General features: G+C 44.4%; 1 protein-coding gene across 3 annotated transcripts in view; it reads right to left on the bottom strand.

Annotated features, from left to right (window-relative positions):
• LOC132689375 (integrin alpha-X-like) overlaps positions 1 to 21,754 on the bottom strand; it is a 44,278-nt gene extending 22,524 nt beyond the window's left edge. The window contains exons 1-20 of one of the 3 annotated variants that reach the window (XM_078439929.2): positions 21,603 to 21,754; positions 20,964 to 21,069; positions 17,510 to 17,613; positions 17,147 to 17,217; positions 16,880 to 16,994; positions 15,379 to 15,509; positions 15,116 to 15,246; positions 14,720 to 14,873; positions 14,261 to 14,411; positions 13,980 to 14,053; positions 13,430 to 13,559; positions 13,178 to 13,320; positions 12,852 to 12,992; positions 12,550 to 12,759; positions 3,307 to 3,437; positions 3,018 to 3,175; positions 2,721 to 2,875; positions 1,672 to 1,803; positions 1,510 to 1,583; positions 1,153 to 1,294 (exon numbers count right to left, since the gene is read on the bottom strand). In XM_078439929.2, the coding sequence (XP_078296055.2) occupies positions 1,153 to 1,294; positions 1,510 to 1,583; positions 1,672 to 1,803; positions 2,721 to 2,875; positions 3,018 to 3,175; positions 3,307 to 3,437; positions 12,550 to 12,759; positions 12,852 to 12,992; positions 13,178 to 13,320; positions 13,430 to 13,559; positions 13,980 to 14,053; positions 14,261 to 14,411; positions 14,720 to 14,873; positions 15,116 to 15,246; positions 15,379 to 15,509; positions 16,880 to 16,994; positions 17,147 to 17,217; positions 17,510 to 17,613; positions 20,964 to 21,069; positions 21,603 to 21,636 (2,487 nt within the window). In that variant the 5' untranslated portion in view covers positions 21,637 to 21,754. Of the gene's footprint in view, positions 1 to 1,152; positions 1,295 to 1,509; positions 1,584 to 1,671; positions 1,804 to 2,720; positions 2,876 to 3,017; positions 3,176 to 3,306; positions 3,438 to 12,549; positions 12,760 to 12,851; positions 12,993 to 13,177; positions 13,321 to 13,429; positions 13,560 to 13,979; positions 14,054 to 14,260; positions 14,412 to 14,719; positions 14,874 to 15,115; positions 15,262 to 15,378; positions 15,510 to 16,879; positions 16,995 to 17,146; positions 17,218 to 17,509; positions 17,614 to 20,963; positions 21,070 to 21,602 lie in introns of all 3 variants that reach the window. The other 2 variants (XM_078439930.2, XM_078439928.2) reach the window with 2 other exon arrangements.
• Between the last annotated feature and the right edge of the window lie 204 nt (positions 21,755 to 21,958).

Raw genomic sequence — 21,958 nt, forward strand, 5'->3', positions numbered from 1 at the left:
ATCCTGAGAAACTTAACAGAAGGCCATGGGGGAGGGGAAGGGGAAAAAAAGTTACAGAGAGGGAGGGAGGCAAACCATAAGAGCCTCTTAAATACTGAGAACAAACTGAGGGTTGATGGGGGTTGGGGGAGAGGGGAAAGTGGGTGATGGGCATTAAGGAGGGCACCTGTTGGGATGAGCACTGGGTGTTGTATGGAAACCAATTTGACAATAAATTATATTTAATAAAAAATAAATAATAAAAATAAATAAATAAACATTTAAATTTTTTAAATTAATAAATAAAAGGTTTAAAAAGAAAAAGAAACTGACCAGAACCAGTCATGACCACTGACTGTCTCTGAGAATGCACATATGTCCAATGTATGAACTTTTGACATAGAAGGGCCTAAAACCCTACTCTCAGATCATATTATGGACACCAATCTCTGGTTGTGGATTGCATGAAAACATATGTAGAAGCTTCTCGCAGGCACAGATGACAAAATGACTTCAACCTTCCCCTACTTATTAATTTCCTTTATCTGATTTTGAAGTCATGTAGCTCCTCTCCCCTATAGCCAGACTCTTTTTTTGTTTGTTGCCTTAAAAATCTCTGACTCTCCCCCTTAGAGAAGGTGGATTTGAGGCTGGATTTCCCATCTCCTGGTTGGGCTGCCTCTCGAATAAACCCTTCCCATGCTGCGTATTCAATGTCTCAGTGACTGGCTTTGCTGTGCACTAGGCATACAGACTGAGGTTTGATTACCAAAGTATCCAAAGCCCTGATCTATAGAAACCAATAAATTCAACTCTTTCTTCTACAGAACAGTGTTTTAAACTATTTGAGGGCCAAGATGTTTTATTTAAAGAGGAATACTTATATGGTGTGGAAAACAAAGAAATTTAAGGCAGGGTCCCCTTTCTCTCCACATTTGCAGCCTTGTGGGAATTAATTTCTGATAGTATCTCTAAAATACAATACCCAGAGTTGAACACAGCATGAGCCAAGGCAAGCTCCAGCAATATAACCATATTCATCCAACTATGATCACCCCAGTCCTCTTGGCTTACAAGAGGCTGCTAAGCAATGGTGGCACCTGCCTGAGCTCTAAACCAAGCACAGGAGTCTCTGCTGACCCCCAGCCATCAGCTGCTTTCTTCCCCAGATACCTGGCTCCCTGCCACACGACGATAAGACAGCCCTGGAGGGTAGAAGAAGGTGATTGTGGTTCCATAGGAGTCTTCGCCATCATTCCACACTGTCACTTTCATATTCAGCTCCAGGGTACTCCCCACCACCAGAGTCTTCAAGCTAGTTGTTGGGGTAGAGGGCAGGAGATAATTCTGGGACTGGGGCTAGAAATAGTCTGGGGATAAAACACAGAGTGAGGAAGTAGGGAAGAAATGGGGTACAGGTTGTCTGTTTCTGAGCACAGGGTAGAAATGTTAGGGAGAGCCAGAGCAGGAGCTCCAGGTTCAAGAAGAGGGGTTGGGGAACCAGGGCAGGTCTAAGGAGTGGTAGCTCACCCTGAGAAGTCAAAGGAGATGCCAAGGTCATCCTGACAGACATGGTCAGTTCCACAATTCTTCTCAAAGGGAAGCTGAAAGGGAAGGCAAATGAGGTTTTCCCCAAGTTCTGGAGTCCACACCCTCCACTCCTTTCTGGAAGATTCCAGTACCAGGACTCACAGAGGCCACGAAGTATCGCTGAGCATCCACAGCCAAGACAGGCTGGAGGTTTCCAAAGGAAGGGATAGGTTTGCCCACCAGAGAGAAGTTGAGACGCAAGGTGATGGGGGTCACTGAGTCCTCCACACAGGCCTAGAGAATGGACATTGAAAACAGCAGTGGCTAAGGAATGCATCCTCACAGTCACTAGCTGTGTCCTGTTCCCTCATCTGTAAAATGTAAAATTTGTGTGCAATGACTATAATTCCACCATGCAGAACCTCTGCTTTGCCTATTTTCTGCCTTGAATTCCTTACCCCCAGCCTCCTACACAGCTCATTCATTCTATTCAGGATCTTCCCAAACTCTACCTGCTCAAGAGGTCTCCCCAATACCTTCTCTGCTCTCCTCCCTGACTTTATCCTTTTTTTTAATTTTTAAATGTTTATTCTCTTTTTTTTTTTTTTGAAAGAGAGAGAGAGAGAGAGCAAGTGGGAGAGGGGCAGAGAGAGGGAGACACAGCATCCAAAGCAGGCTCTAGGCTCTGAGCTGTCAGCACAGAGCCTGACACAGGGCTCGAACTTATGAACCACAAGATCATGACCTGAGCTGAAGTCAGATGCTCAACCGACTGAGCCACCCAGGTGCCCCGACTTTATCTTTCTTCATAGCATTCATCACTATCTGACATCTATTATCTAGGAACTTGATTGCTTTTGGCCTTCCCCTAGAGTTTCCCATGATCATGCTGTGTCCCCAGTGCCTCAGACAAGGCCTGTCTCAGAGAAGCAGTTCCTAAAAGAATCCCAGTACATCAACCCATAGCTCTCTAAACCAGTGGTTCTATCCTAAAATCCAGCTATGTAGCCTCAGCAATTACAGGTGACCCATCCATTTATTCGTTTGCTCACTCACTCATTCAGCTAACAATGTTATGCACCTCCTGTATGCCAGGTGCTGTGCTGGGGCTGAACCACAGTGAGAATCAGAACACACTCTGTTCTTTCCCTGCCCAGCCCACTGCCAGCCTCAGAATCTCTGCCATCCCCAGGACTTCAAAGTCCCCTTACCAGGAGGAGCAACCTCACGGTCTCACAGTACTGTCTCAGCCCAAGGACTCGGATATGAGTCAGATTCCGGGCTTTTGTCTCCTCAAAGATGGCACGGGGATTCTGGCGGCCAGGGTCGAGGGTCAGGTCAAAGGTCACAGAGCTTTGGAGGTCACCTGCAGGGGAAAGGAGGGGATAAGGAGAGATGAGAGAGCCAGAAATGCCTCAGGTGGACAAGGTTCAAGGTAGGAGACAGGAGTCCTGAGCTGAGGGATTCCAAGTGTCAGGGTATCTTGGGTCAAAGAGGAGAGGACTCACCCAGCCGATTCTTGGGACTTTCATAAATACGAAGGCAGACGTTGGCATCACCCAGTGCCTTGACAGAGGCTGTCTCTTCCCGACATTCAAACACAGACCTGGCAATCTCTGCAGATGTGAATTGGATATTCATCCACACCCTGAGCACAGGTCTGGTCCTATGAGTGGAAAACTGAGCTGATGGCAGGCCCTTGATCCCAGGAAGACAACGTGGGATGGGGATTGGGAGGCTGGAGTCCTACGTGGACTTAGGATACCATCTGGAAGTGTCTGAGAAAGGCTTTCTCACCTTAGCAACACCACCTGCCCCTGGGCCCCCACAGCCAGGTCCACCAGTCCATCCAGGGTAAGGTCCTGACCCCCACTCAGTGACTGCCCAAAATACTGGAGGCTGGGGGAGAGCTGGGAGCCTGAGATCCGCTGGCGAGAAAGGGAACGGCAAGTCAAGTTGAGGGTGAGGGAAACGAGTTGCAAATTAGCAACAAGAGGAACAGGAAGGTATGAATGTGGGAGACAGAAAGAAGAGGTGAGTAGTGAAAAGATGTCACCAGAAGTGCTTAAAAAGAGGAGGTGGGGTGGGGCAATGATGACTAAAGAAAAGGAAAGATCCCTAAGACATAAGTGAAGACATGGTGATTGAAAGGCTGGCCTGGCGACCTGGGTCTCATTCATTCATTAATTTACTTAGTCTCAGGTTCAATTATGGAGCCTCCACTCATGAGCATGAGGCCTTGGGCCAGGATCTGATCTTACTGTGCCTCAGTTTCCTCATGCTTCATATGGGGATAATAATACCTCAGAGTTTAGCTGTGAGTAGTAAATGAATTAATGCATATAGTTCTTTGAACAGCACCTGGAAAAGTCACTAGTCAGTTACTGATTATGATGAGTATTAGGGCTAAATGGGACCTCAGAGCTCATCTGACCCCACCTCCTACTTTTCAGACAGTGCCAAGGCCACATGACCTTTAAGAGATCAGCTCCATATCTGAAATCAGATCCTCTGACACCATGCCCAAGGCCCCTTTTTGCTCCCAAGGGCGACCATATCTCTTCAGAGGACAAGGGATGGGAAGTGGCTGTACCCATAATAAAATGCTCTGGAAACTTGCCTCCCCTGTGCATTCCTTCTCTTTTATTTCCATTGCCCCTGTAATGACAAATCCCTTGAAGAATGTGTCCTTTAAAATCTCTGGACACTGCTGGGACTGGAAGACATTAAGCATAGTCATATTAAATAAAGAGTAATTTACCAATTACTAAGGGTGTCTAGAAAGGAAGAGGCAGGAAGTGATATACAAACCCAGTCAAATGGCTTCATGCTCAAGAAAACTGATCTTACCACCATATCCTCAGGTTTGTGTGGGGCCCAGTGGGAACAGGGTAAGTCCTTCCCAGTCAAGTATGTTGTGGGATACATCATGGTGGGAAGGAGGAAAATCATGGTGGGCCAGCAAATCTGGAAAGGTCTCCTCTTAGAGTCCTTATACCCTCTTGGGTATAACTCAAGTGATATTTGCAATTGAGATTTTTCATAGATATGCTTCTAAGCAGCTGTAGCAACGTGAAGTTAAACAGGTGGTGTGGAATGAATGCAGTTTCTTGACATCTGGTGTTATTGTCAACAAAGCCTTTCACCCTCTTCTTAAACTTCCAAGTTCTTTAGTGGCGCCTGGGTGGGTCAGTAGATTAAGCGTCTGACTCCTGATTTCAGCTCAGGTCATGATCTGCTAGCTTGTAGCAGTGCAGAACCTGCTTGGGATTATCTCTCTACCTCTCTCTGTCTGCCCCTCTACTACTAGCACACCCTCACTCTTGCTCTCTCTCAAAATGAATAAGTAAACTTAAAAAAAATTCCAAGTTATTTAGAACCCCTCCCATTGTTAAACTGTATTAACAATAGTTGATTATAATACTGTAACACCAATTATATGCCAGGCACATGTGTATATTTATACTATGTATGTACTCTATATGTACTAACTCATTTATCCTCACAGAAGCAGCCAAGTGAGGTTGGTTCTCTTATTATCACCATTTTACAGATGAGGAAACTGAACACAGAGAGATTGTAATGACTAAGGTCATGTAGCTGGGAAGTAACAGAACTGTAGAGACCTTCTTTGACATTTTTGTTGTAACAACTTTTTGAGATATAGTTCACACACCATACAATTTACTCTTTTAAAGCATACAAGTCAGTGGTTTTAGGATGTTCTCAGAGTTATGCTACCATCACCAAATCAATGTTAGAACATTTTGATCACCCCCCCAAGAAAACCCATACCCCTTATCACCCACACCCATGTTCCTCATTTTCCTCCATTGCCAGTCCCTGACAACCCCCAATCTACTTTCTATCTCTGTGGATTTACCTATTCTGGACATTTCATATAAATGGAATCATACAATATGTGCCCTTTTGTTTCTGGCTTCTTTTTACTTAGCATTATGTTTTCAAGCTTCATCCATGTTGTAGCAAATACTAGTATTTCATTCCTTTCATGGCCAAGTAATGTTCCATCATATAGGTATTTATTTACAACAGAATTTATCTGCTCATCAGTTAATGGATATTTGGATTATTTCCATATTTTGGATATTATGAATAATGCCCCTATGAACATTGATGTATAACTTTTTGTGTGGACATAAGGTTTCAATTCTCTTGGGTGGAATTGCTGAGTCATACAGTAACTCTACGTACAACCTTTTGAGGAACTGCCAGATGTGTTCCAAAGTAGCTGCAGCATTTTACATTCACACCAGCAGTGTTTACGGATACCAAACATTCAACATTCTCACCAACACTACTTATGATCTATCTTTTTATTCTAGCCATGCCAGTGGCTGTGAAATGGTATCTCACAGTGGTTTTGATTTGCTGATGACTGATGACTAATGATGTTTGACATCGTTTCATGTGCATATTGGTCCTTTGTATATCATCTTTGGAGACATGTCTATTCAAATCCTTTGCCTATTTTTTAATTGAGGCTTTCTTTAACTTTTGCCATGAGAAGAAACCCTCCCTTTTCAGGAGAACCTGCCCCATGGATGAAGTACTCCTGCCTAGACAGATATTTGGCAGGATTACTAATGACATGAGGAAATAGTCATAAAGCATCAAAGGAGAAGGGGTGAATAGACAGGCACACAGAGGCAGCCCAACCTAAACTGGCAACAGGGAGCCACCAAGAGAGCCAGCACTGGGTTAGAAGTCAGGAAATTGAAGCCTCCCTCATCACCATTCCTAATCCACAATAAACCTTGGACAAATCACTGATTTTCTCCATGCCCCAGATTTCATCTCTAACATAGGTTTGCTAATGCCTGGCTTATGTACCTTGTAAAGCTGCTGGGGGATTAACAGGTCTGGATAGAGAGCTCACTCAAGAATCAAGTCCTAGATTTACAGAGGAGAAGATGGTGGCATAGGAAGACGCTGGGCTCACTGCACCTGCTGGTCACTTAAATTCCACCCACATCTGCCTAAATAACCCAGAAAACCGCCAGAAGACTAGCAGAACGGGCTCCCCGGAGCCAAGCATAGACAAGAGGTCCACGGAAGAGGGTAGGAAGGGTAGAGAGGCGGTGTGTGCTACACGGACTGGTGGGAGGGAGCCAGGATGGTGGAGGGGCAGCCTGCCTGGCAAGGTGGAATCCCCTAGTCTGGCTTGAAAAAGTGGAGGGGCCAGACTGCGTGAGTTCTGACAGCCAGTGGGACTTAACATCTGGAATGTTATAAGTCACCAGCTCGGCTCAGAGAGCAGGAGGGCGAGAGGACACCAGGAGGGAGAGGTGTTGAGCCCTGGAAGACAGAGCTCAGCTCAGCAGGGAACAAAGGCACTGGCCAGCGCCATCTCTCCCTCCCATCCCCCAGCCGAAATTCCAAAGGGAACCATTTCCTGTCACTGAAATTGCTTGCACCACGCAAACACCCAATGCTGTGCCTCTGTGGATCCATCCCTTCGACGGGTCTGCCTGCCTCCCTCCCAGTGCTGCAGGGCCCCTTGTGCAGGGGAACACTGATAGCAAAGTGAGCTAAGCCTGCCCCTCCCACCCCTGTACACCTAGGGGATCCACCCCAGCTAATATGCCAGATCCCATCAAAGCAGCACCACAAGCCTGGCAGTGTGCAAGTAGCCCAGACAGGGGCCACACCACTCCACAGTGAGTCCTGCCCCTGGGAGAGCAGGACATAAAGTACACACCAGTCTGACTGTGGCCCCAGCGGTGGGCTGGGGACAGACATGAGGTCTGACTGTGGCCCCACCCACCAACTCAAGTTACTCCAGACAGCACAGGGGAAGTGCCCTGCAGTTCTGCGCCACTCCAGGGACTATCCAAAATGATGAAATGGAAGAATTCTCCTCAAAAGAAACTCCAGGAAATAGCAACATCTAATGAATTGACCAAAAATGATTTAAGCAATATAACAGAACAAGAATTTGGAATAATCATCATAAAATTAATCGCTGGGTTTGAAAAAAAGTATAAAGGACAACAGAGAATCTATTGCTACAGAGATCAAGGGACTAAGAAACAGTCATGAGAGCTAAAAAAAAAAAAAATGCTATAAATGAGGTGCAAAATAAAATGGAGGCGACCACAGCTCGGATTGAAGAGGCAGAGGAGAGAATAGGTGAATTAGAAGATAAAATTATGGGAAAAGAAGAAGCTGAGAAAAAGGGAAATTAAAAAATCCACGACTATGAGGTGAAAATGCAATGAAACAGAACAATACCCTTATAATAGGAATTCCAGAAGAGAGAGAGAAAGGGGCTGAGGTGTACTTGAACAAATCATAGCTGGGAACTTCCCTGATCTGGGGAAGGAAAAAGGCATTGAAATCTAAGAGGCACAGAGAACTCCCTTCAGACATAACTTAAATCGATCTTCTGCATGACATATCATGGTGAAACTGGCAAAATACAAGGATAAAGAGAAAATTCTGAAAGCAGCTAATGCTAAATAGGCTCTAACTTACAAAGGTAGACAGTAGCAGAGAATAGTAGCAGACCTATCTACTGAAATTTGGCAGGCCAGAAAAGAATGGCAGGAAATCTTCAATGCGATGAACAGGAAAAAAATATGCAGCTGAGAATCCTTTATCCAGCAAGTCTGTCATTCAGAACAAAAGGAGAGATAAAGGTTTTCCCAAACAAACAAAAACTGAAGGAATTCATCACCACTAAACCATCCTTACAAGAGATCCTAAGGGGGATTCTGTGAGTGAAATGATGCAAGAACCACAAAAGACCAGAAAAATTACTACAAGCATAAAACCTACAAACATCACAATGACTCTGAACCTATATGTTTCAATAATAACACTGAATGTAAATGGACTAAATGCTCCAACCAAAAGACATAGGGTATCAGAATGGATAAAAAAACAAGACCCATCTATTTGCTGTCTACAAGAGACTCATTTTAGACCTGAGGAGGTCAGGTCCATTCATGCTACTGGAAGTCAAAAGAAAGCTGGAGTAGCCATACTTATATCAGACAAACTAGAATTAAATTAAAGGCTGTAACAAGAGATGAAGAAGGGCATTATATAATAACTACAGGGTCTATCCATCAGGAAGAGCTAACAATTATAAATGTCTATGCACCAAATACGGGAACCCCCAAATATATAAAACAATTACTCATAAACATAAGCAACCTTATTGATAAGAATGTGGTAATTGCAGGGGACTTTAACACCCCACTTACAGAAAAGGATAGATCATCTAGACACACGGTCAATAAAGAAACAAGGGCCCTGAATGATACATTGGATCAGATGGACTTGACAGATATATTTAGAACTCTGCATCCCAAAGCAACACAACATACTTTCTTCTTGAGTGCACATGGAACATTCTCCAAGAGAGATCACATACTGGGTCACAAAACAGCCCTTCATAAGTATACAAGAATTGAAAGCATACCATGCATACTTTCAGACCACAATGCTATGAAGCTTGAAATCAACCACAGGAAAAAGTCTGGAAAACCTCCAAAAGCATGGAGGTTAAAGAACACCCTACTAAAGAAGGAATGGGTCAACCAGGCAATTAGAGAAGAAATTAAAAAATATATGGAAACAAATGAAAATGAAAATACAACGATACTAATGCTTTGGGATGCAGCGAAGGCAGTCCTGAGAGGAAAATGCATTGCAATCCAGGCCTATCTCAAGAAACAAGAAAAATCCCAAATACAAAATCTAACAGCACACCTAAAAGAAATAGAAGCAGAACAGCAAAGACACCCCAAACCCAGCAGAAGAAGAGAAATAATAAAGATCAGAGCAGAAATAAACAATATAGAATCTAAAAAAAACTGTAGAGCAGATCAATGAAACCAAGAGTTGGTTTTTTGAAAAAATAAACAAAATTGACAAACCTCTAACCAGGCTTCTCAAAAAGAAAAGGGAGATGACCCAAATAGATAAAATCATGAATGAAAATGGAATTATTACAACCAATCCCTCAGAAATACAAGCAATTATCAGGGAATATTATGAAAAATTATATGCCAACAAACTGGACAACCTGGAAGAAATGGACAAATTCCTAAGCACCCACACACTTCCAAAACTCAAACAGGAAGAAATAGAAAACTTGAACAGACCCATAACCAGCGAAGACATTGAATCGGTTATCAAAAATCTCCCAACAAATAAGAGTCCAGGACCAGATGGCTTCCCTGGGGAGTTCTACCACACATTTAAAGCAGAGATAATACCTATCCTTCTCAAGCTTTTCCAAAATAGAAACAGAAGAAAAACTTCCAGACTCATTCTATGAAGCCAGCATTACTTTGATTCCCAAACCAGACAGAGACCCAGCAAAAAAAGAGAACTACAGGCCAATATCCCTGATGAATATGGATGCAAAAATTCTCATCAAGATACTAGCAAATCGAATTCAACAGCATATAAAAAGAATTATTCACCATGATCAAGTGGGATTCATTCCTGGGCTGCAGAGCTGGTTCAACATTCCCGAATCAATCAATGTGATACATCACATTAATGAAAGAAAAGATAAGAACCATATTATCCTGTCAATCAATGCAGACAAAGCATTTGACAAAATTCTGCATCCTTTCTTAATAAAAACCCTCTAGAAAGTCAGGATACAAGGAATATACTTAAACATCATAAAACCATTTATGAAAAGCCCACAGCTAATATCATCCTCAATGGGGAAAAACTGAGAGCTTTCCCCCTGAGATCAGGAACATGACAGGGATGTCCACTCTCACCGCTGTTGTTTAATATAGTGTTGGGAGTGCTAGCATCAGCAATCAGACAACAAAAGGAAATCAAAGGCATCAAAATTGGCAATGATGAAGTCAAGCTTTCACTTTTTGCAGATGACATGATAGTATGCATGGAAAACCTGATAGATGCAACCAAAAGTCTGCTACAACTGATACATGAATTCAGCAAAGTCGCAGGATACAAAATCAATGTACAGAAATCAGTTGTATTCTTATACACTAATAATGAAGCAACAGAAAGACAAATAAAGAAACTGATCCCATTCACAATTGCACCAAGAACCATAAAATACCTAGGAATAAACTTAACCAAAGATGTAAAAGATCTGTATGCTGAAAACTTTAGAAAGCTTGTGAAGGAAATTGAAGAAGATATAAAGGATTGGAAAAAGATTCCGTGCTCATGGATTGCAAGAATAAATATTGTTAAAATGTCAATACTACCCAAAGCTATCTACACATTCAATGCAATCCCAATCAAAATTGCACCAGCATTCTTCTCGAAGCTAGAACAAGCAATCCTAAAATTTGTATGGAACTACAAAAGGCCCCGAGTAGCCAAAGTAATTTTGAAGAAGACCAAAGCGGCAGGCATCACAATCCCAGAATTCAGCCTCTACTACAAATCTGTAATCATCAAGACAGCATGGTATTGGCTCAAAAACAGACACATAGACCAATGGAATCCAATAGAAACCCCAGAATTAGACCCACAAACGTATGGCCAACTAATCTTTGACAAAGCAGGAAAGAATATCCAATGGAAAAAAGACAGTCTTTAACAAATGGTACTGGGAGAACTGGACAGCAACATACAGAAGGATGAAACTAGACCACTTTCTTACACCATTCACAAAAATAAACTCAAAATGGACAAAGGACCTGAATGTGAGACAGGAAACCATCAAAACCCTAGAGGAGAAAGCAGGAAAAAAACCTCTCTGGCCTCAGCAGCAGCAATTTCTTACTTGAAACATCTCCAAAGTCAAGGGAATTAAAAGCAAAAATGAACTATTGGGACTTCATGAAGATAAAAAGCTTCTGCACTGCAATGGAAACAATCAACAAATCTAAAAGGCAACCAATGGAATGGGAAAAGATATTTGCAAATGACATATCGGACAAAGGGTTAGTATCGAAATCTGTAAAGAGCTCACCAAACTCCACACCCGAAAAACAAATAACCCAGTGAAGAAATGGGCAGAAGACACTTCTCTAAGAAGACATCCAGATGGCCAACAGGCACATGAAAAGATGCTCAATGTCGCTCCTCATCAGGGAAATACAAATCAAAACCACACTCAGATATCACCTCACGCCAGTCAGAGTGGCCAAAATGAACAAATCAGGAGACTATAGATGCTGGAGAGGATGTGGAGAAACGGGAACCCTCTTGCACTGTTGGTGGGAATGCAAACTGGTGCAGCCGCTCTGGAAAACAGTGTGGAGGTTCCTCAAAAAATTAAACATAGATCTACCCTATGACCCAGCAATAGCACTGCTAGGAATTTACCCAAGGGATACAGGAGTACTGATGCATAGGGGCACTTGTACGCCAATGTTTATAGCAGCACTCTCAACAATAGCTAAATTATGGAAAGAACATAAATGTCCATCAACTGATGAATGGATAAAGAAAATGGATAAAGAATGGATCAAAGAAATTTTATATACACAATGGAATACTACGTGGCAATGAGAAAGAATGAAATATGGCCTTTTGTAGCAATGTGGATGGAACCGGAAAGTGTTATGCTAAGTGAAATAAGCCATACAGAGAAAGACAGATACCATATGTTCTCACTCTTATGTGGATCCTGAGAAACTTAACAGAAGACCATGGTGGAGGGGAAGAAAAAAAAAGAAGTTAGAGAGGGAGGGAGCCAAAACATAAGAGACTCTTAAAAACTAAGAACAGACAGAAGGTTGATGGGGGGTGGGAGGGAGGGGAGGGTGGGTGACGGGTACTGAGGAGGGCACCTGTTGGGTTGAGCACTGGGTGTTGTATGGAAACCAATTTGACAATAAATTTCATATTAAAAAAAAAAGAATCAAGTCCTCATAGAAACAAGGAACATACCAATGTGTCCTTATCTAAAGTTCCAGATTTTCCTTGCTGCCTACAAGGTGCCCAGGGCTAGGCAAAGGAAGCAAGTTAAGGGAAAGGAGAATTTTCTTGGTGGCAGTGCAGAAGACAGGGAGAAGCAAGGAGGAGGTGGTTGTAACAACAGAATTTGCGACCAGTCCTTACCTGGCTGTAGGAGGGGCTGATGCCCAGTTCTGAGGTTCCATGAAATAGGTAGACAGCACCCCGGTTCTCCTGCTCTCCTGGGGCCCCAATGGCCACATCTGTCAGCTTGTCCCCATTCACATCCCCCAGCACTGTCAAGGCTGCCCCAAAGCGGCCCCAGGGGTGGCCCTGCTCCCCACAGAGAATGACCTCACACTGCCATCTAGCCCTCTGCAGAACAAAACAAGTGTCAGGACCCAACCAGGCAACCCCTCCACCCCACACCCAGGTCCCACCCAGCCCAGGTCTCATCAGACACTTACCCCCAGGGGCAAGTGGCACATGGACACCTGCCCCCCCCGAGTTGGCTTGTAGTAATGTGGAGCCCCAATGAGGACGAGGTCAGAGTTGCCATCTCTGTTCACATCGACAGAGCAGAGGGAGGCCCCAAAGTAGGAACCAATCTGGAGGATAGAGTGTGAAGTCATCCTGCCTGCCTCTGTCAGAGGCATCCCCTTCTGGGATAGGTCCCTCCTCTCCCCAGTCACCAGGGACTTCCCCCATGGATCCCAAAACCCCTTCTCCTCCCTCTCTGCCCCTGGAGACCCTGCCACCCTCGTGTTTCACTCTGGCTTCCTCTACATCCAACCTGGGTCCCTGCAACTTCAGCCTTCGGCCTCCATTGCCCGGATGCCTGAGTGAAGATAACAACCTTCCCAGTATGCTGATGGCGGGGGGCCCCCAGGATCAGGATCTTCACCCCCTTCCAAAATGCCAGCTCAGTGGAGTAACCTGAGGGGGGCAGGCCTCAGCATAAAAGCTTCCTCCCTACTCCCCGAGCTCCTGCCCTTCCCAGGCAGTTCATCTCCCTCCTGTGCCCCCAATCACAGCCTTTTCTCACCTAGATAAGAGTCCCTCATGTCCACATTCTCTTGAGACATGTTGATGAAAGTGGGGTTCATATTTTTGGGGTATAGGAAGGCTCCTCCAGACCAGCTGAAGCTCCCCACAGCCCCCAGAACTGGCCCATCCTGGGAGGAAAGGATTCCAGGGCTAAGCAGGTTTGAGTCAAAAACAGACAGCCTATTTAAAGCAATGCCTACCACTGATTCCACTTTTCTTTTTTCATGTTTACTGATTTTGAGACAGAGAGAGAGAGAGAACGAGAAGCAGGTGGGCAGAAAGAGAGGGAGGAAGAGAATCCCACGCAGGCTCCATGCCAATAGCACAGAGCCCAATACAGGGCTCAATCCCACAAACAGCTAAATTATGACCTGAGCCAAAATCAAGAGCTGGACACACAACAGACTGAGCCACCCAGGTGCCCCCTGACTCCACTTATTATTTGGAATTCTCTTTCTCCACTCATTCATCTAACACCTATCCTTACCTTCCCTCCTCCCACCACTCCCTACCTCTTACATCAATGGCCTGAAAATGGCCCCACTCACAGGTGAGAACACAGCGCTGAAACCCTCCTGGGACATCTCCAATTCAAAGGAACTACTGCTTATGGTCTGCGTACCTGGAAGAAGACATGACACCTGGGTTCCAGGGGGAAATACAGGCTTTACCAAGTCTGAAAAGGACATCTCAGCTTTAGACGATCTAATGTTGGACATTAATACCCAAAGGGAGGAATTGGTGGCTATGACAAGTGGGTCCAGGTCCAAGAAGGGAAAGCATTTATGGGTTATGGCTTCTAAAGTGAGTACTTTCATCTCTGACTTACCCTCAATGGCAAAGATCTTCTCTTTCAGTTGGTTTTGAATGTCTCTCAAAGCATCAAAATTCTCCACTTGAAAAATGTACTCATGGGAGGGCTTTGATGCAATGTCATTTAATTCTTTCCGGGAATGTGGATTTTGAAAAGCCAATCCCACCTGTCCCCAACAAAGACCAACTCAGTGAAAATAATAATAAATTTAATATGCCTGCCACATGCTGGGTGCATATCCCCCAATAACGCCACAAGGTCAATATTATTACACTCAGTGTACAGATGAGAAAAATGAGGCTCAGACAACATCAGGGAATTTAAAGAAAAGGATCAGGGTCCCCAGGCTGGAACACAGCTTTCATATTGAAGGTAGTAGAAGCTGAGAGAGCTGAGGTTTTTGTCCTAGAAAGGGAAGTTGCTTTAAGAGGAAGTGAAGGGAGGAAGCGGTGGGAGGGTATTTCCACATCCTACCCCAACTGCATAGCGAATGATACCCGCAGCTTCAGCCCTAGGGATAACATCCTCATAACCCAGGGGGTCTCCTTTTTTCTGACCATCAGTGATGACAATAAGGATCTTGGAGGCATCTTTTCGGGCCCCACTTGAGGCACTGAACAGTTGATTTCTGTCAGAGAAGAAGATCCAGAGACCTGTGAACAGAACTGCTACTGGTCCCTTATGCCTTTTGAGAACAAGTTGTTGACCCTTTCTCTTGGAGGTCCCAGTCCCACCTGTAGGCCCCCAGCTTGGTGAGGAGACCACAGGCTGAATTTCTGTCCCAGCCTGTCCCTCTCTCATGGAGATAGGTGAGGCCTAAAGGAAGACCCAGATGTTTTGGGGAAGGACCCGGGAGAAGGGAGGACTCACGTAACCATTTGGATGGCTGTAGCTGTGTAAGTGAACCCTTGCAGCTGGTATACAGAATCCAACAGGCCTAGTGGGTTTGAGCTGTATATGAAGTCTTTGAAAGTGAAGTGCACCCGGGAATGGTCGGAGAACTGCATCAGAGAGAACTGGGAGAATTGAAGGGGGCTGGGAGCCAAGGCCACTTGACCAAAACCCCAGGCACCCCACCCACAAACCTCCCACGGGGCCCCTGCACACTTGCCTTCCCTCCCCCAAGGACACACCTGGGTGCTAGGTCTCTGGAACTGGCTCATAACAGCCTTCACAAAATTCAACATCTTGGTAAAATCTCTGAAGGAGATGCTCCCTGAGCCATCGATCAGGAACACAATATCCTGCTCCTGCCTCGGACACTCTGAGAAAGGAAGTGGCACCAGTTCTCCAAGGAACACTCCCAGAGCCCAGGACCTCAGCATCCTGGCCACAAGAACCCACTGCCCCCCAACCCAGGGACCTCCTTAAGCCCTGCCTAGAATAGGGTCCTTTGGCCTCCTTAAGTCCCTAAAGAGGCTATATCTGTGATTCAGCTTCTCACACCTGTGTAGTCAGCCTAGGTGATAAAAAAGTGAAGTTCCTCCAATCCAGATGGTAAGAAACGGGGAGCCCCTCCTTCTACCTTGGCTGTCTGTGCCCCTCTCCCAAACCCTATCCCACTCCCTCTCCCATATCCCCATGATCCAGCAATGAAAGGAGCCTGCTTCAGCCCCTGGCCAGAATCTGTCCTCATTAGTCAATGCCAAACTGTGCTTTTGTTAAATATTTTTAATGTCATCCCTGGAAATAACCACACACTGGCTCTGTTCTGTTCTCAGCTTAAATATGGGCCCCTATTCCCCTCCTGAGTGTATTCAAAATTGGTCAAAAAGAGGAAGCTCTCCCAGTTCTCCAAGAAGAGACCTCCCAGCCTCCCTCTTTCATTCCAGAGGTTCCCACCAGACAGTGGTGTCCTGGGTGTTCTTATGGGAGCCCAGATTCCTATGGGCAAAGTCTAGGAGGTGCTAGAAGAGAACTCCATTCAGTGGCCAGACGTCAGTTTCCCCAAGGGCTTGAGTGGAAATGTGAAACCAGGGAGGGGCCTAGTGTGCACACATACATTCATGCATACCTATTCACATACACATACATACACAAATAAACCCATGCATACTCATATGCACACATATACACACATACTCATATATATACACTCATGTAAATATACATACAGGCACATATGCATGTGCATATATATGCACACATATATATATCCATGTACATAGACACACACACACATACACACACTGCTCAGATTGTCTGCGCCTTCATCATTCTTTCCCATTCTGTTACACAAATTGGTTATACCCCAGGGTGTATTGACTGAAAATAAATTCCCTTCTCCCTAAAAATAATAGCAGCTAACATTAATTGAGCCCTCACTATGTGCTAAACCTTGGCCATGGATCATCTTATGTCACTCTCAGGGTTGGGTGTCATTACCCCCATCTCACAAATGAAGAAACTGGAGCTCCAAAAGGGTTAGGTCATAGAAAAGTGGAACAGTAATGTGGCAAGATGTGAAAGCATACAGTGACTACCCAACTCATGTCTGGAACTGCTATACTATCCAGTACATATTTTTTCCAGATGTCTTTTTTATCCACTCTGGCAAAAGTGTCTCTGGCCCACTACACTCCCAATCACAAGTGTGTGGGCTCCTCAAAGAAACCAGTAGTCCCCAACACTCACCCTGCAGGGCAGCCGGGAGCCTCTGGGCCTGCCAGGAAGGGGAAACCAGCAGGAAACAGAACCCAGTCAAGTACATGTTTTCCTTGCATGTATGGTGCACTGTGGGGCCACAGGCCTAAGGACAGAGGTGTCTGATGGGAGGGGCTGTCCCTTCTTCCATTCCATCCTTCCAACCCAGTATTTTCACACTCCCCAAGGTCCCCAGCCCCACTAACCCCAGGTCCCCATTCTTCCCTTCAGGACAGCTCTGCAACCCAGGTAACTCACCAGCAGTTGAGAGGGGTTGGTTGAGGCTGCCAGGGACAGGCCCAAGGACATGTTCACTGCTTCTGGGGGGACTGGGGGGACAGATATGTGCATGGTCACCCTCAGATCTGTGTAAGATCTGGGCAGGGGTCACCTCAACCCTGCAAGACAAGGAGGTCTGGAAAGTGAAGGAGGCTTTCAGGTCTTAAGCCATGAGGGTAAGGGGTGTGATGGACAAAGAGGCTATGAAGGGATCAGGAAGCTTGTCTGAGGGTGAGGGTCTGCAGACAGAGCTGGAACTGGGAAGTGCATCTTCTGTGCTCCCCCCAGGTCCCCAGAGCATAGGAGTTTGGACCTGGGTCCCAGGGAGAGGCAGTGACTCACTCTTCAGGCGGATAGGCTCACACTTGCCCGTTCTATAGTCACACTGGTAGAGGCTACCTGTTTGGTTGGCAGCCTTTATCTCCTGGGGGGCTCCAACCACCACCCTGGGGGGAGGAAGACAAAGAACACTGAAGTTAAGAATATGGACAGTGGATGGGGCGCCTGGGTGGCTCAGTCGGTTAAGCGGCCGACTTCGGCTCAGGTCACGATCTCGCGGTCCGTGAGTTCGAGCCCCGCGTCGGGCACTGTGCTGACAGCTCAGAGCCTGGAGCCTGTTTCAGATTCTGTGTCTCCCTCTCTCTCTGCCCCTCCCCTGTTCATGCTCTGTCTCTCTCTGTCTCAAAAATAAATAAACGTTAAAAAAAATTTTTTTAAAGAATATGGACAGTGGAGCCAGACTGCCACTCGGCAAGTTTGCTTCATCTCTAAGCCTCAGAGTCCTTATCTGCAAAGTGGAGATTAATAACAATTTAAGTTACACATGGGAGGGATTTTTGTCTGTTTTGTTCTCCTGTATATGTCTGGCTTCTTTAGTAGTAAGTGCTCAATAAATATTTCCTGAAAAGTTGATTCTTACCTATCTTATAAGATTATTATGATGACGAAATTAGTACTCACCTAGAAATGCAAATCAAAACTACATGGAGATATCACCTCACACCTGTCAGAATGGCTAAAATCAACACAAGAAACAAAAGGTGTTGGCAAGGATATGGAAAAAGGATCCCTCATGTACAGTTGGTGAGAATGCAAACTGGTGCAGTCACTGTGGAAAACAGTATGGTTTCCTCAAAGGGCTACAAATAGAACTACTGTATGAGCCAGCAATCACACTCTTGGGTATTTACCCAAAGAATACAAAAATACTAACTCAAAAGGATACATGCACCCCTGTGTCTATAGCAGGATTATTTACAATAGCCAAGATATGGAAGCAGCCCAAATGTCAATTGGTGAATGGATAAAGAAGATGTGGGATACACACACACACACACACACACACACACACACACACACACTATATATATATATATATATATATATATATATATATATATATATCTGCACCAGTTTGCATTCTCACCAACTGTACATGAGGGATCCTTTTTTCCATATCCTTGCCAACACCTGTTGTTTCTTGTGTTGATTTTAGCCATTCTGACAGGTGTGAGATGATATCTCAGTGTAGCTTTGATTTGCATTTCTAGGTGAGTACTAATTTAGTCGTCACAGGAATCTTATGTATTCAGCCATTAAAAAAAATGACATTTTGCCATTTGCAGTGAAATAGATGGAGCTAGAGAGTGTAATGGTAAGTGAAATAGGTCAGTGAAATAAGTCAGAAATATTATTTCATTCATGTGGAATCTAAGAAACAAAATAAATGAACAAAGGAGAAAAGAGAGAGAGAGAAACCAAGCAACAGATTCTTAATTACAGAGAATAAACTGATGGTTACCAGAGAGAAGGAGGGTAGGGTTATGGGTTAAATAGGTGATAGCGATTAAGGAGTGCATTTGTTATGTATGGTACTGGCACAAAAACAGACACTTAGATCAATGGAACAGAATAGAGAACCCAGAAATGGACCCAGAAATGTATGGCCAACTAATTTTTGACAAAGCAGGAAAGAATATCCGATGGAATAAAGACAGTCTCTTCAGCAAATGGTGCTGGGAAAACTGGACAGTGACATGCAGAAAAATGAACCTGGGTCACTTTCTTACACCATACAAAAAAATAAATTCAAACTGGATGAAAGACATAAATGTAAGACAGGAAGCCATCAAAATTCTCAAAAAGAAAGCAGGCAATAGCCTCTTTGACTTTGGCTGCAGCAACTTCTCACTCAACACGTCTCCAGAAGCAAGGGAAACAAAAGCAAAAATGAACTATTGGGACCTGATCAAAATAAAAAACTTCCACACAGCGAGGGAAACAATCAGCAAAACTAAAAAGGAAACAATGGAATGGGAGAAGATATTTGCAAATGACATATCAAATAAAGGCTTAGTATCCAAAATCTACAAAGAACTTATCAAACTCAACACCCAAAAAACAAATAATCTGGGAAGAAATGGGCAAAAGACATGAATAGACACTTCTCCAAAGAAGACATCCAGATGGCCAACCTACACATGAAAAAATGCTCCACATGACTCATCATCAGGGAAATACAAATCAAAACCACAATGAGATACCACCTCACACCTGTGAGAATGGCTAACATTAATAACTCAGGCAACAACAGATGTTGACGAGGATGCAGAGGAAGAGGATCTCTTTTGCACTGCTGGTGGGAATGCAGACTGGTGCAGTCACTCTGGAAAACAGTATGGAGGTTCCTCAAAAAATTAAAAATTTAAGTACCTTATTTATCCAAAGTATTTATCCAAGGGATACAGGTGTGCTATTTCTAGGGGCACATACACCCCATTGTTTATAGCAGCGCTATCAACAATAGCCAAAGTATGGAAAGAGCCCAAATGTCCATTGACAGATGAATGAATAAAGAAGATGTGGTATAGCCAAAGCATAAGAGACTCTTAAAAACTGAGAACAAACTGAGGGCTGACGGGAGGTGGGAGGGAGGGGAGGGTGGGTGGTGAGTATTGAGGAGGGCACCTTTTGGGATGAGCCTTGGGTGTTGTATGGAAACCAATTTGACAATAAACTTCATACATTGAAAGAAAAAGGAAGATGTAGTATATAAATACAATGGAGTATTACTGGGCAATCAAAAAGAATGAAACCTTGCCATTTGCAACTATGTGGATGGAACTGAAGGGTATTATGCTAAGAGAAATTAGTCAGAGAAAGACTAATATCATATGACTTCACTCATATGAGGAATTTAAGATACAAAACAGATGAACGTAAGTGAAAGGAAGCAAAAATAATATAAAAACAGGGAGGGGGACAAAACATAAAAGACTCTTAAATATAGAAAACAAACAGCGGGTTACTGGAGGCATTGTGGGAGGGGCAGATGGTCTAAATGGGTAAGGGGCATTAAGGAATCTACTCCTGAAATCATTATTGCACCATATGCTAACTTGGATATAAATTAAACAACAAATAAATTAAAAGGAATGCATTTTTTGTGATGAGCACCAGATGATGTATGGAATTTTGAATCACTCTATTTTACACCTGAAACTAATATAGCACTATAAGTTAACTACACTGGAATTTAAATTCAAAATTTTTAAATAAAATAAATCAGTGACCACATAAAGCATGCTTGGCACAGTGCTGGGCACTTAGAAAGTGCTCAATAAATGTTAGTTGTAATCATCAAGATGGCAAGACAGTACCTGCTTTCAGTCCAACTCTTCATATCCCTAAGAGAATTTCTACACCGGGCACTGGAGAAGAGAATCATGGGGAAGGACAGGACTTTGTGCATGGAAAGGAGTTGAGAACCAAAAGCCAGTCACCACCCAGTCCTCACCAGGAGTTGGCATACTGGACCACACTGTATCCAAACCCAGCACTCTCCATAAGGAAGGTTGTTGGCTGATCTGTGTCCAAGTTGAAACAGAGAGAAGAAGCCAAGCCTGGGAAAGGAAGGTGAGAAGAGAAGCTCTGAAGAAGGGTCTTCCTCCTATTCCATCTCCCCAGACCCCAGACCTGCTCTCCTCTCCAGGTCCAATGCCCTAATGTCTCCTGGACTTCTGAACTCTTAGGCTCAGGCTTCCCCCAGTCCTGCTTCTCTCCTGCAGGAAGTCCAGAGACAGCTCTTCACTCATTGGCCTGCTGGAATGTTTCAATTCTCCATTTTCACAGAGAAACACCCAGACTCTAACTCCTTTGCCACCCTGGGGCTTCTAGGAGAAAGAGTCCAGGAAAACTTGGGCCAAGGTGACATTGTGAACAGAGCACAAGGTTGACTTGTTCTACCTACTTGGGAAATCTCTAGATTGTTCAGGTAACTGTCCCCTCCCTCTCCCTCCAAAAACTCCAGATACCAAGCCCTGTGTAACTCCAGATCCCTCCCCTAATGTCTGCGTCCAAAACATGTACATTCTCAGCTCTTTCCCTATCTGGACCCCAAAGCTCTCATGTCTCTTCATTGGAGCCCGCCACTTACCCATCAACAGGAGGAAGGTCCTGATCATGGTCATGACTGGAAGGTAAGATATGGGCTTCTGAGTTCCTCAGCCACTGAGGGAACTGGACAAAGGTACAGAGGGGCCAGTGAGCAGAGAGGTAGTCAGGAGAATAGAAGCAGAGAGGGAAGTTGTCAGCATGACTCAGAAGTGGAGGGCGGAGAATAGGACTAAAATAAACAGAGAAAGGGGCTGAGGTAGCCCACACATCCTGGGTCCAAGAGTCTTTCTAACCAGAGATGGCTTGCTTCTTTTGCTTTACCAAACTAGACTTAAGTGAATGCAAATCCCCTCCTTGCCTCACCTCTTTAGCTTCTCTAGTTGTACAGGCAGAAGT

Source organism: Panthera onca, chromosome E3 (assembly GCF_046562875.1).
Source record: "Panthera onca isolate mPanOnc1 chromosome E3, mPanOnc1 haplotype 2, whole genome shotgun sequence".
In the NCBI taxonomy this organism is placed as follows: Eukaryota; Metazoa; Chordata; class Mammalia; order Carnivora; family Felidae; genus Panthera; species Panthera onca.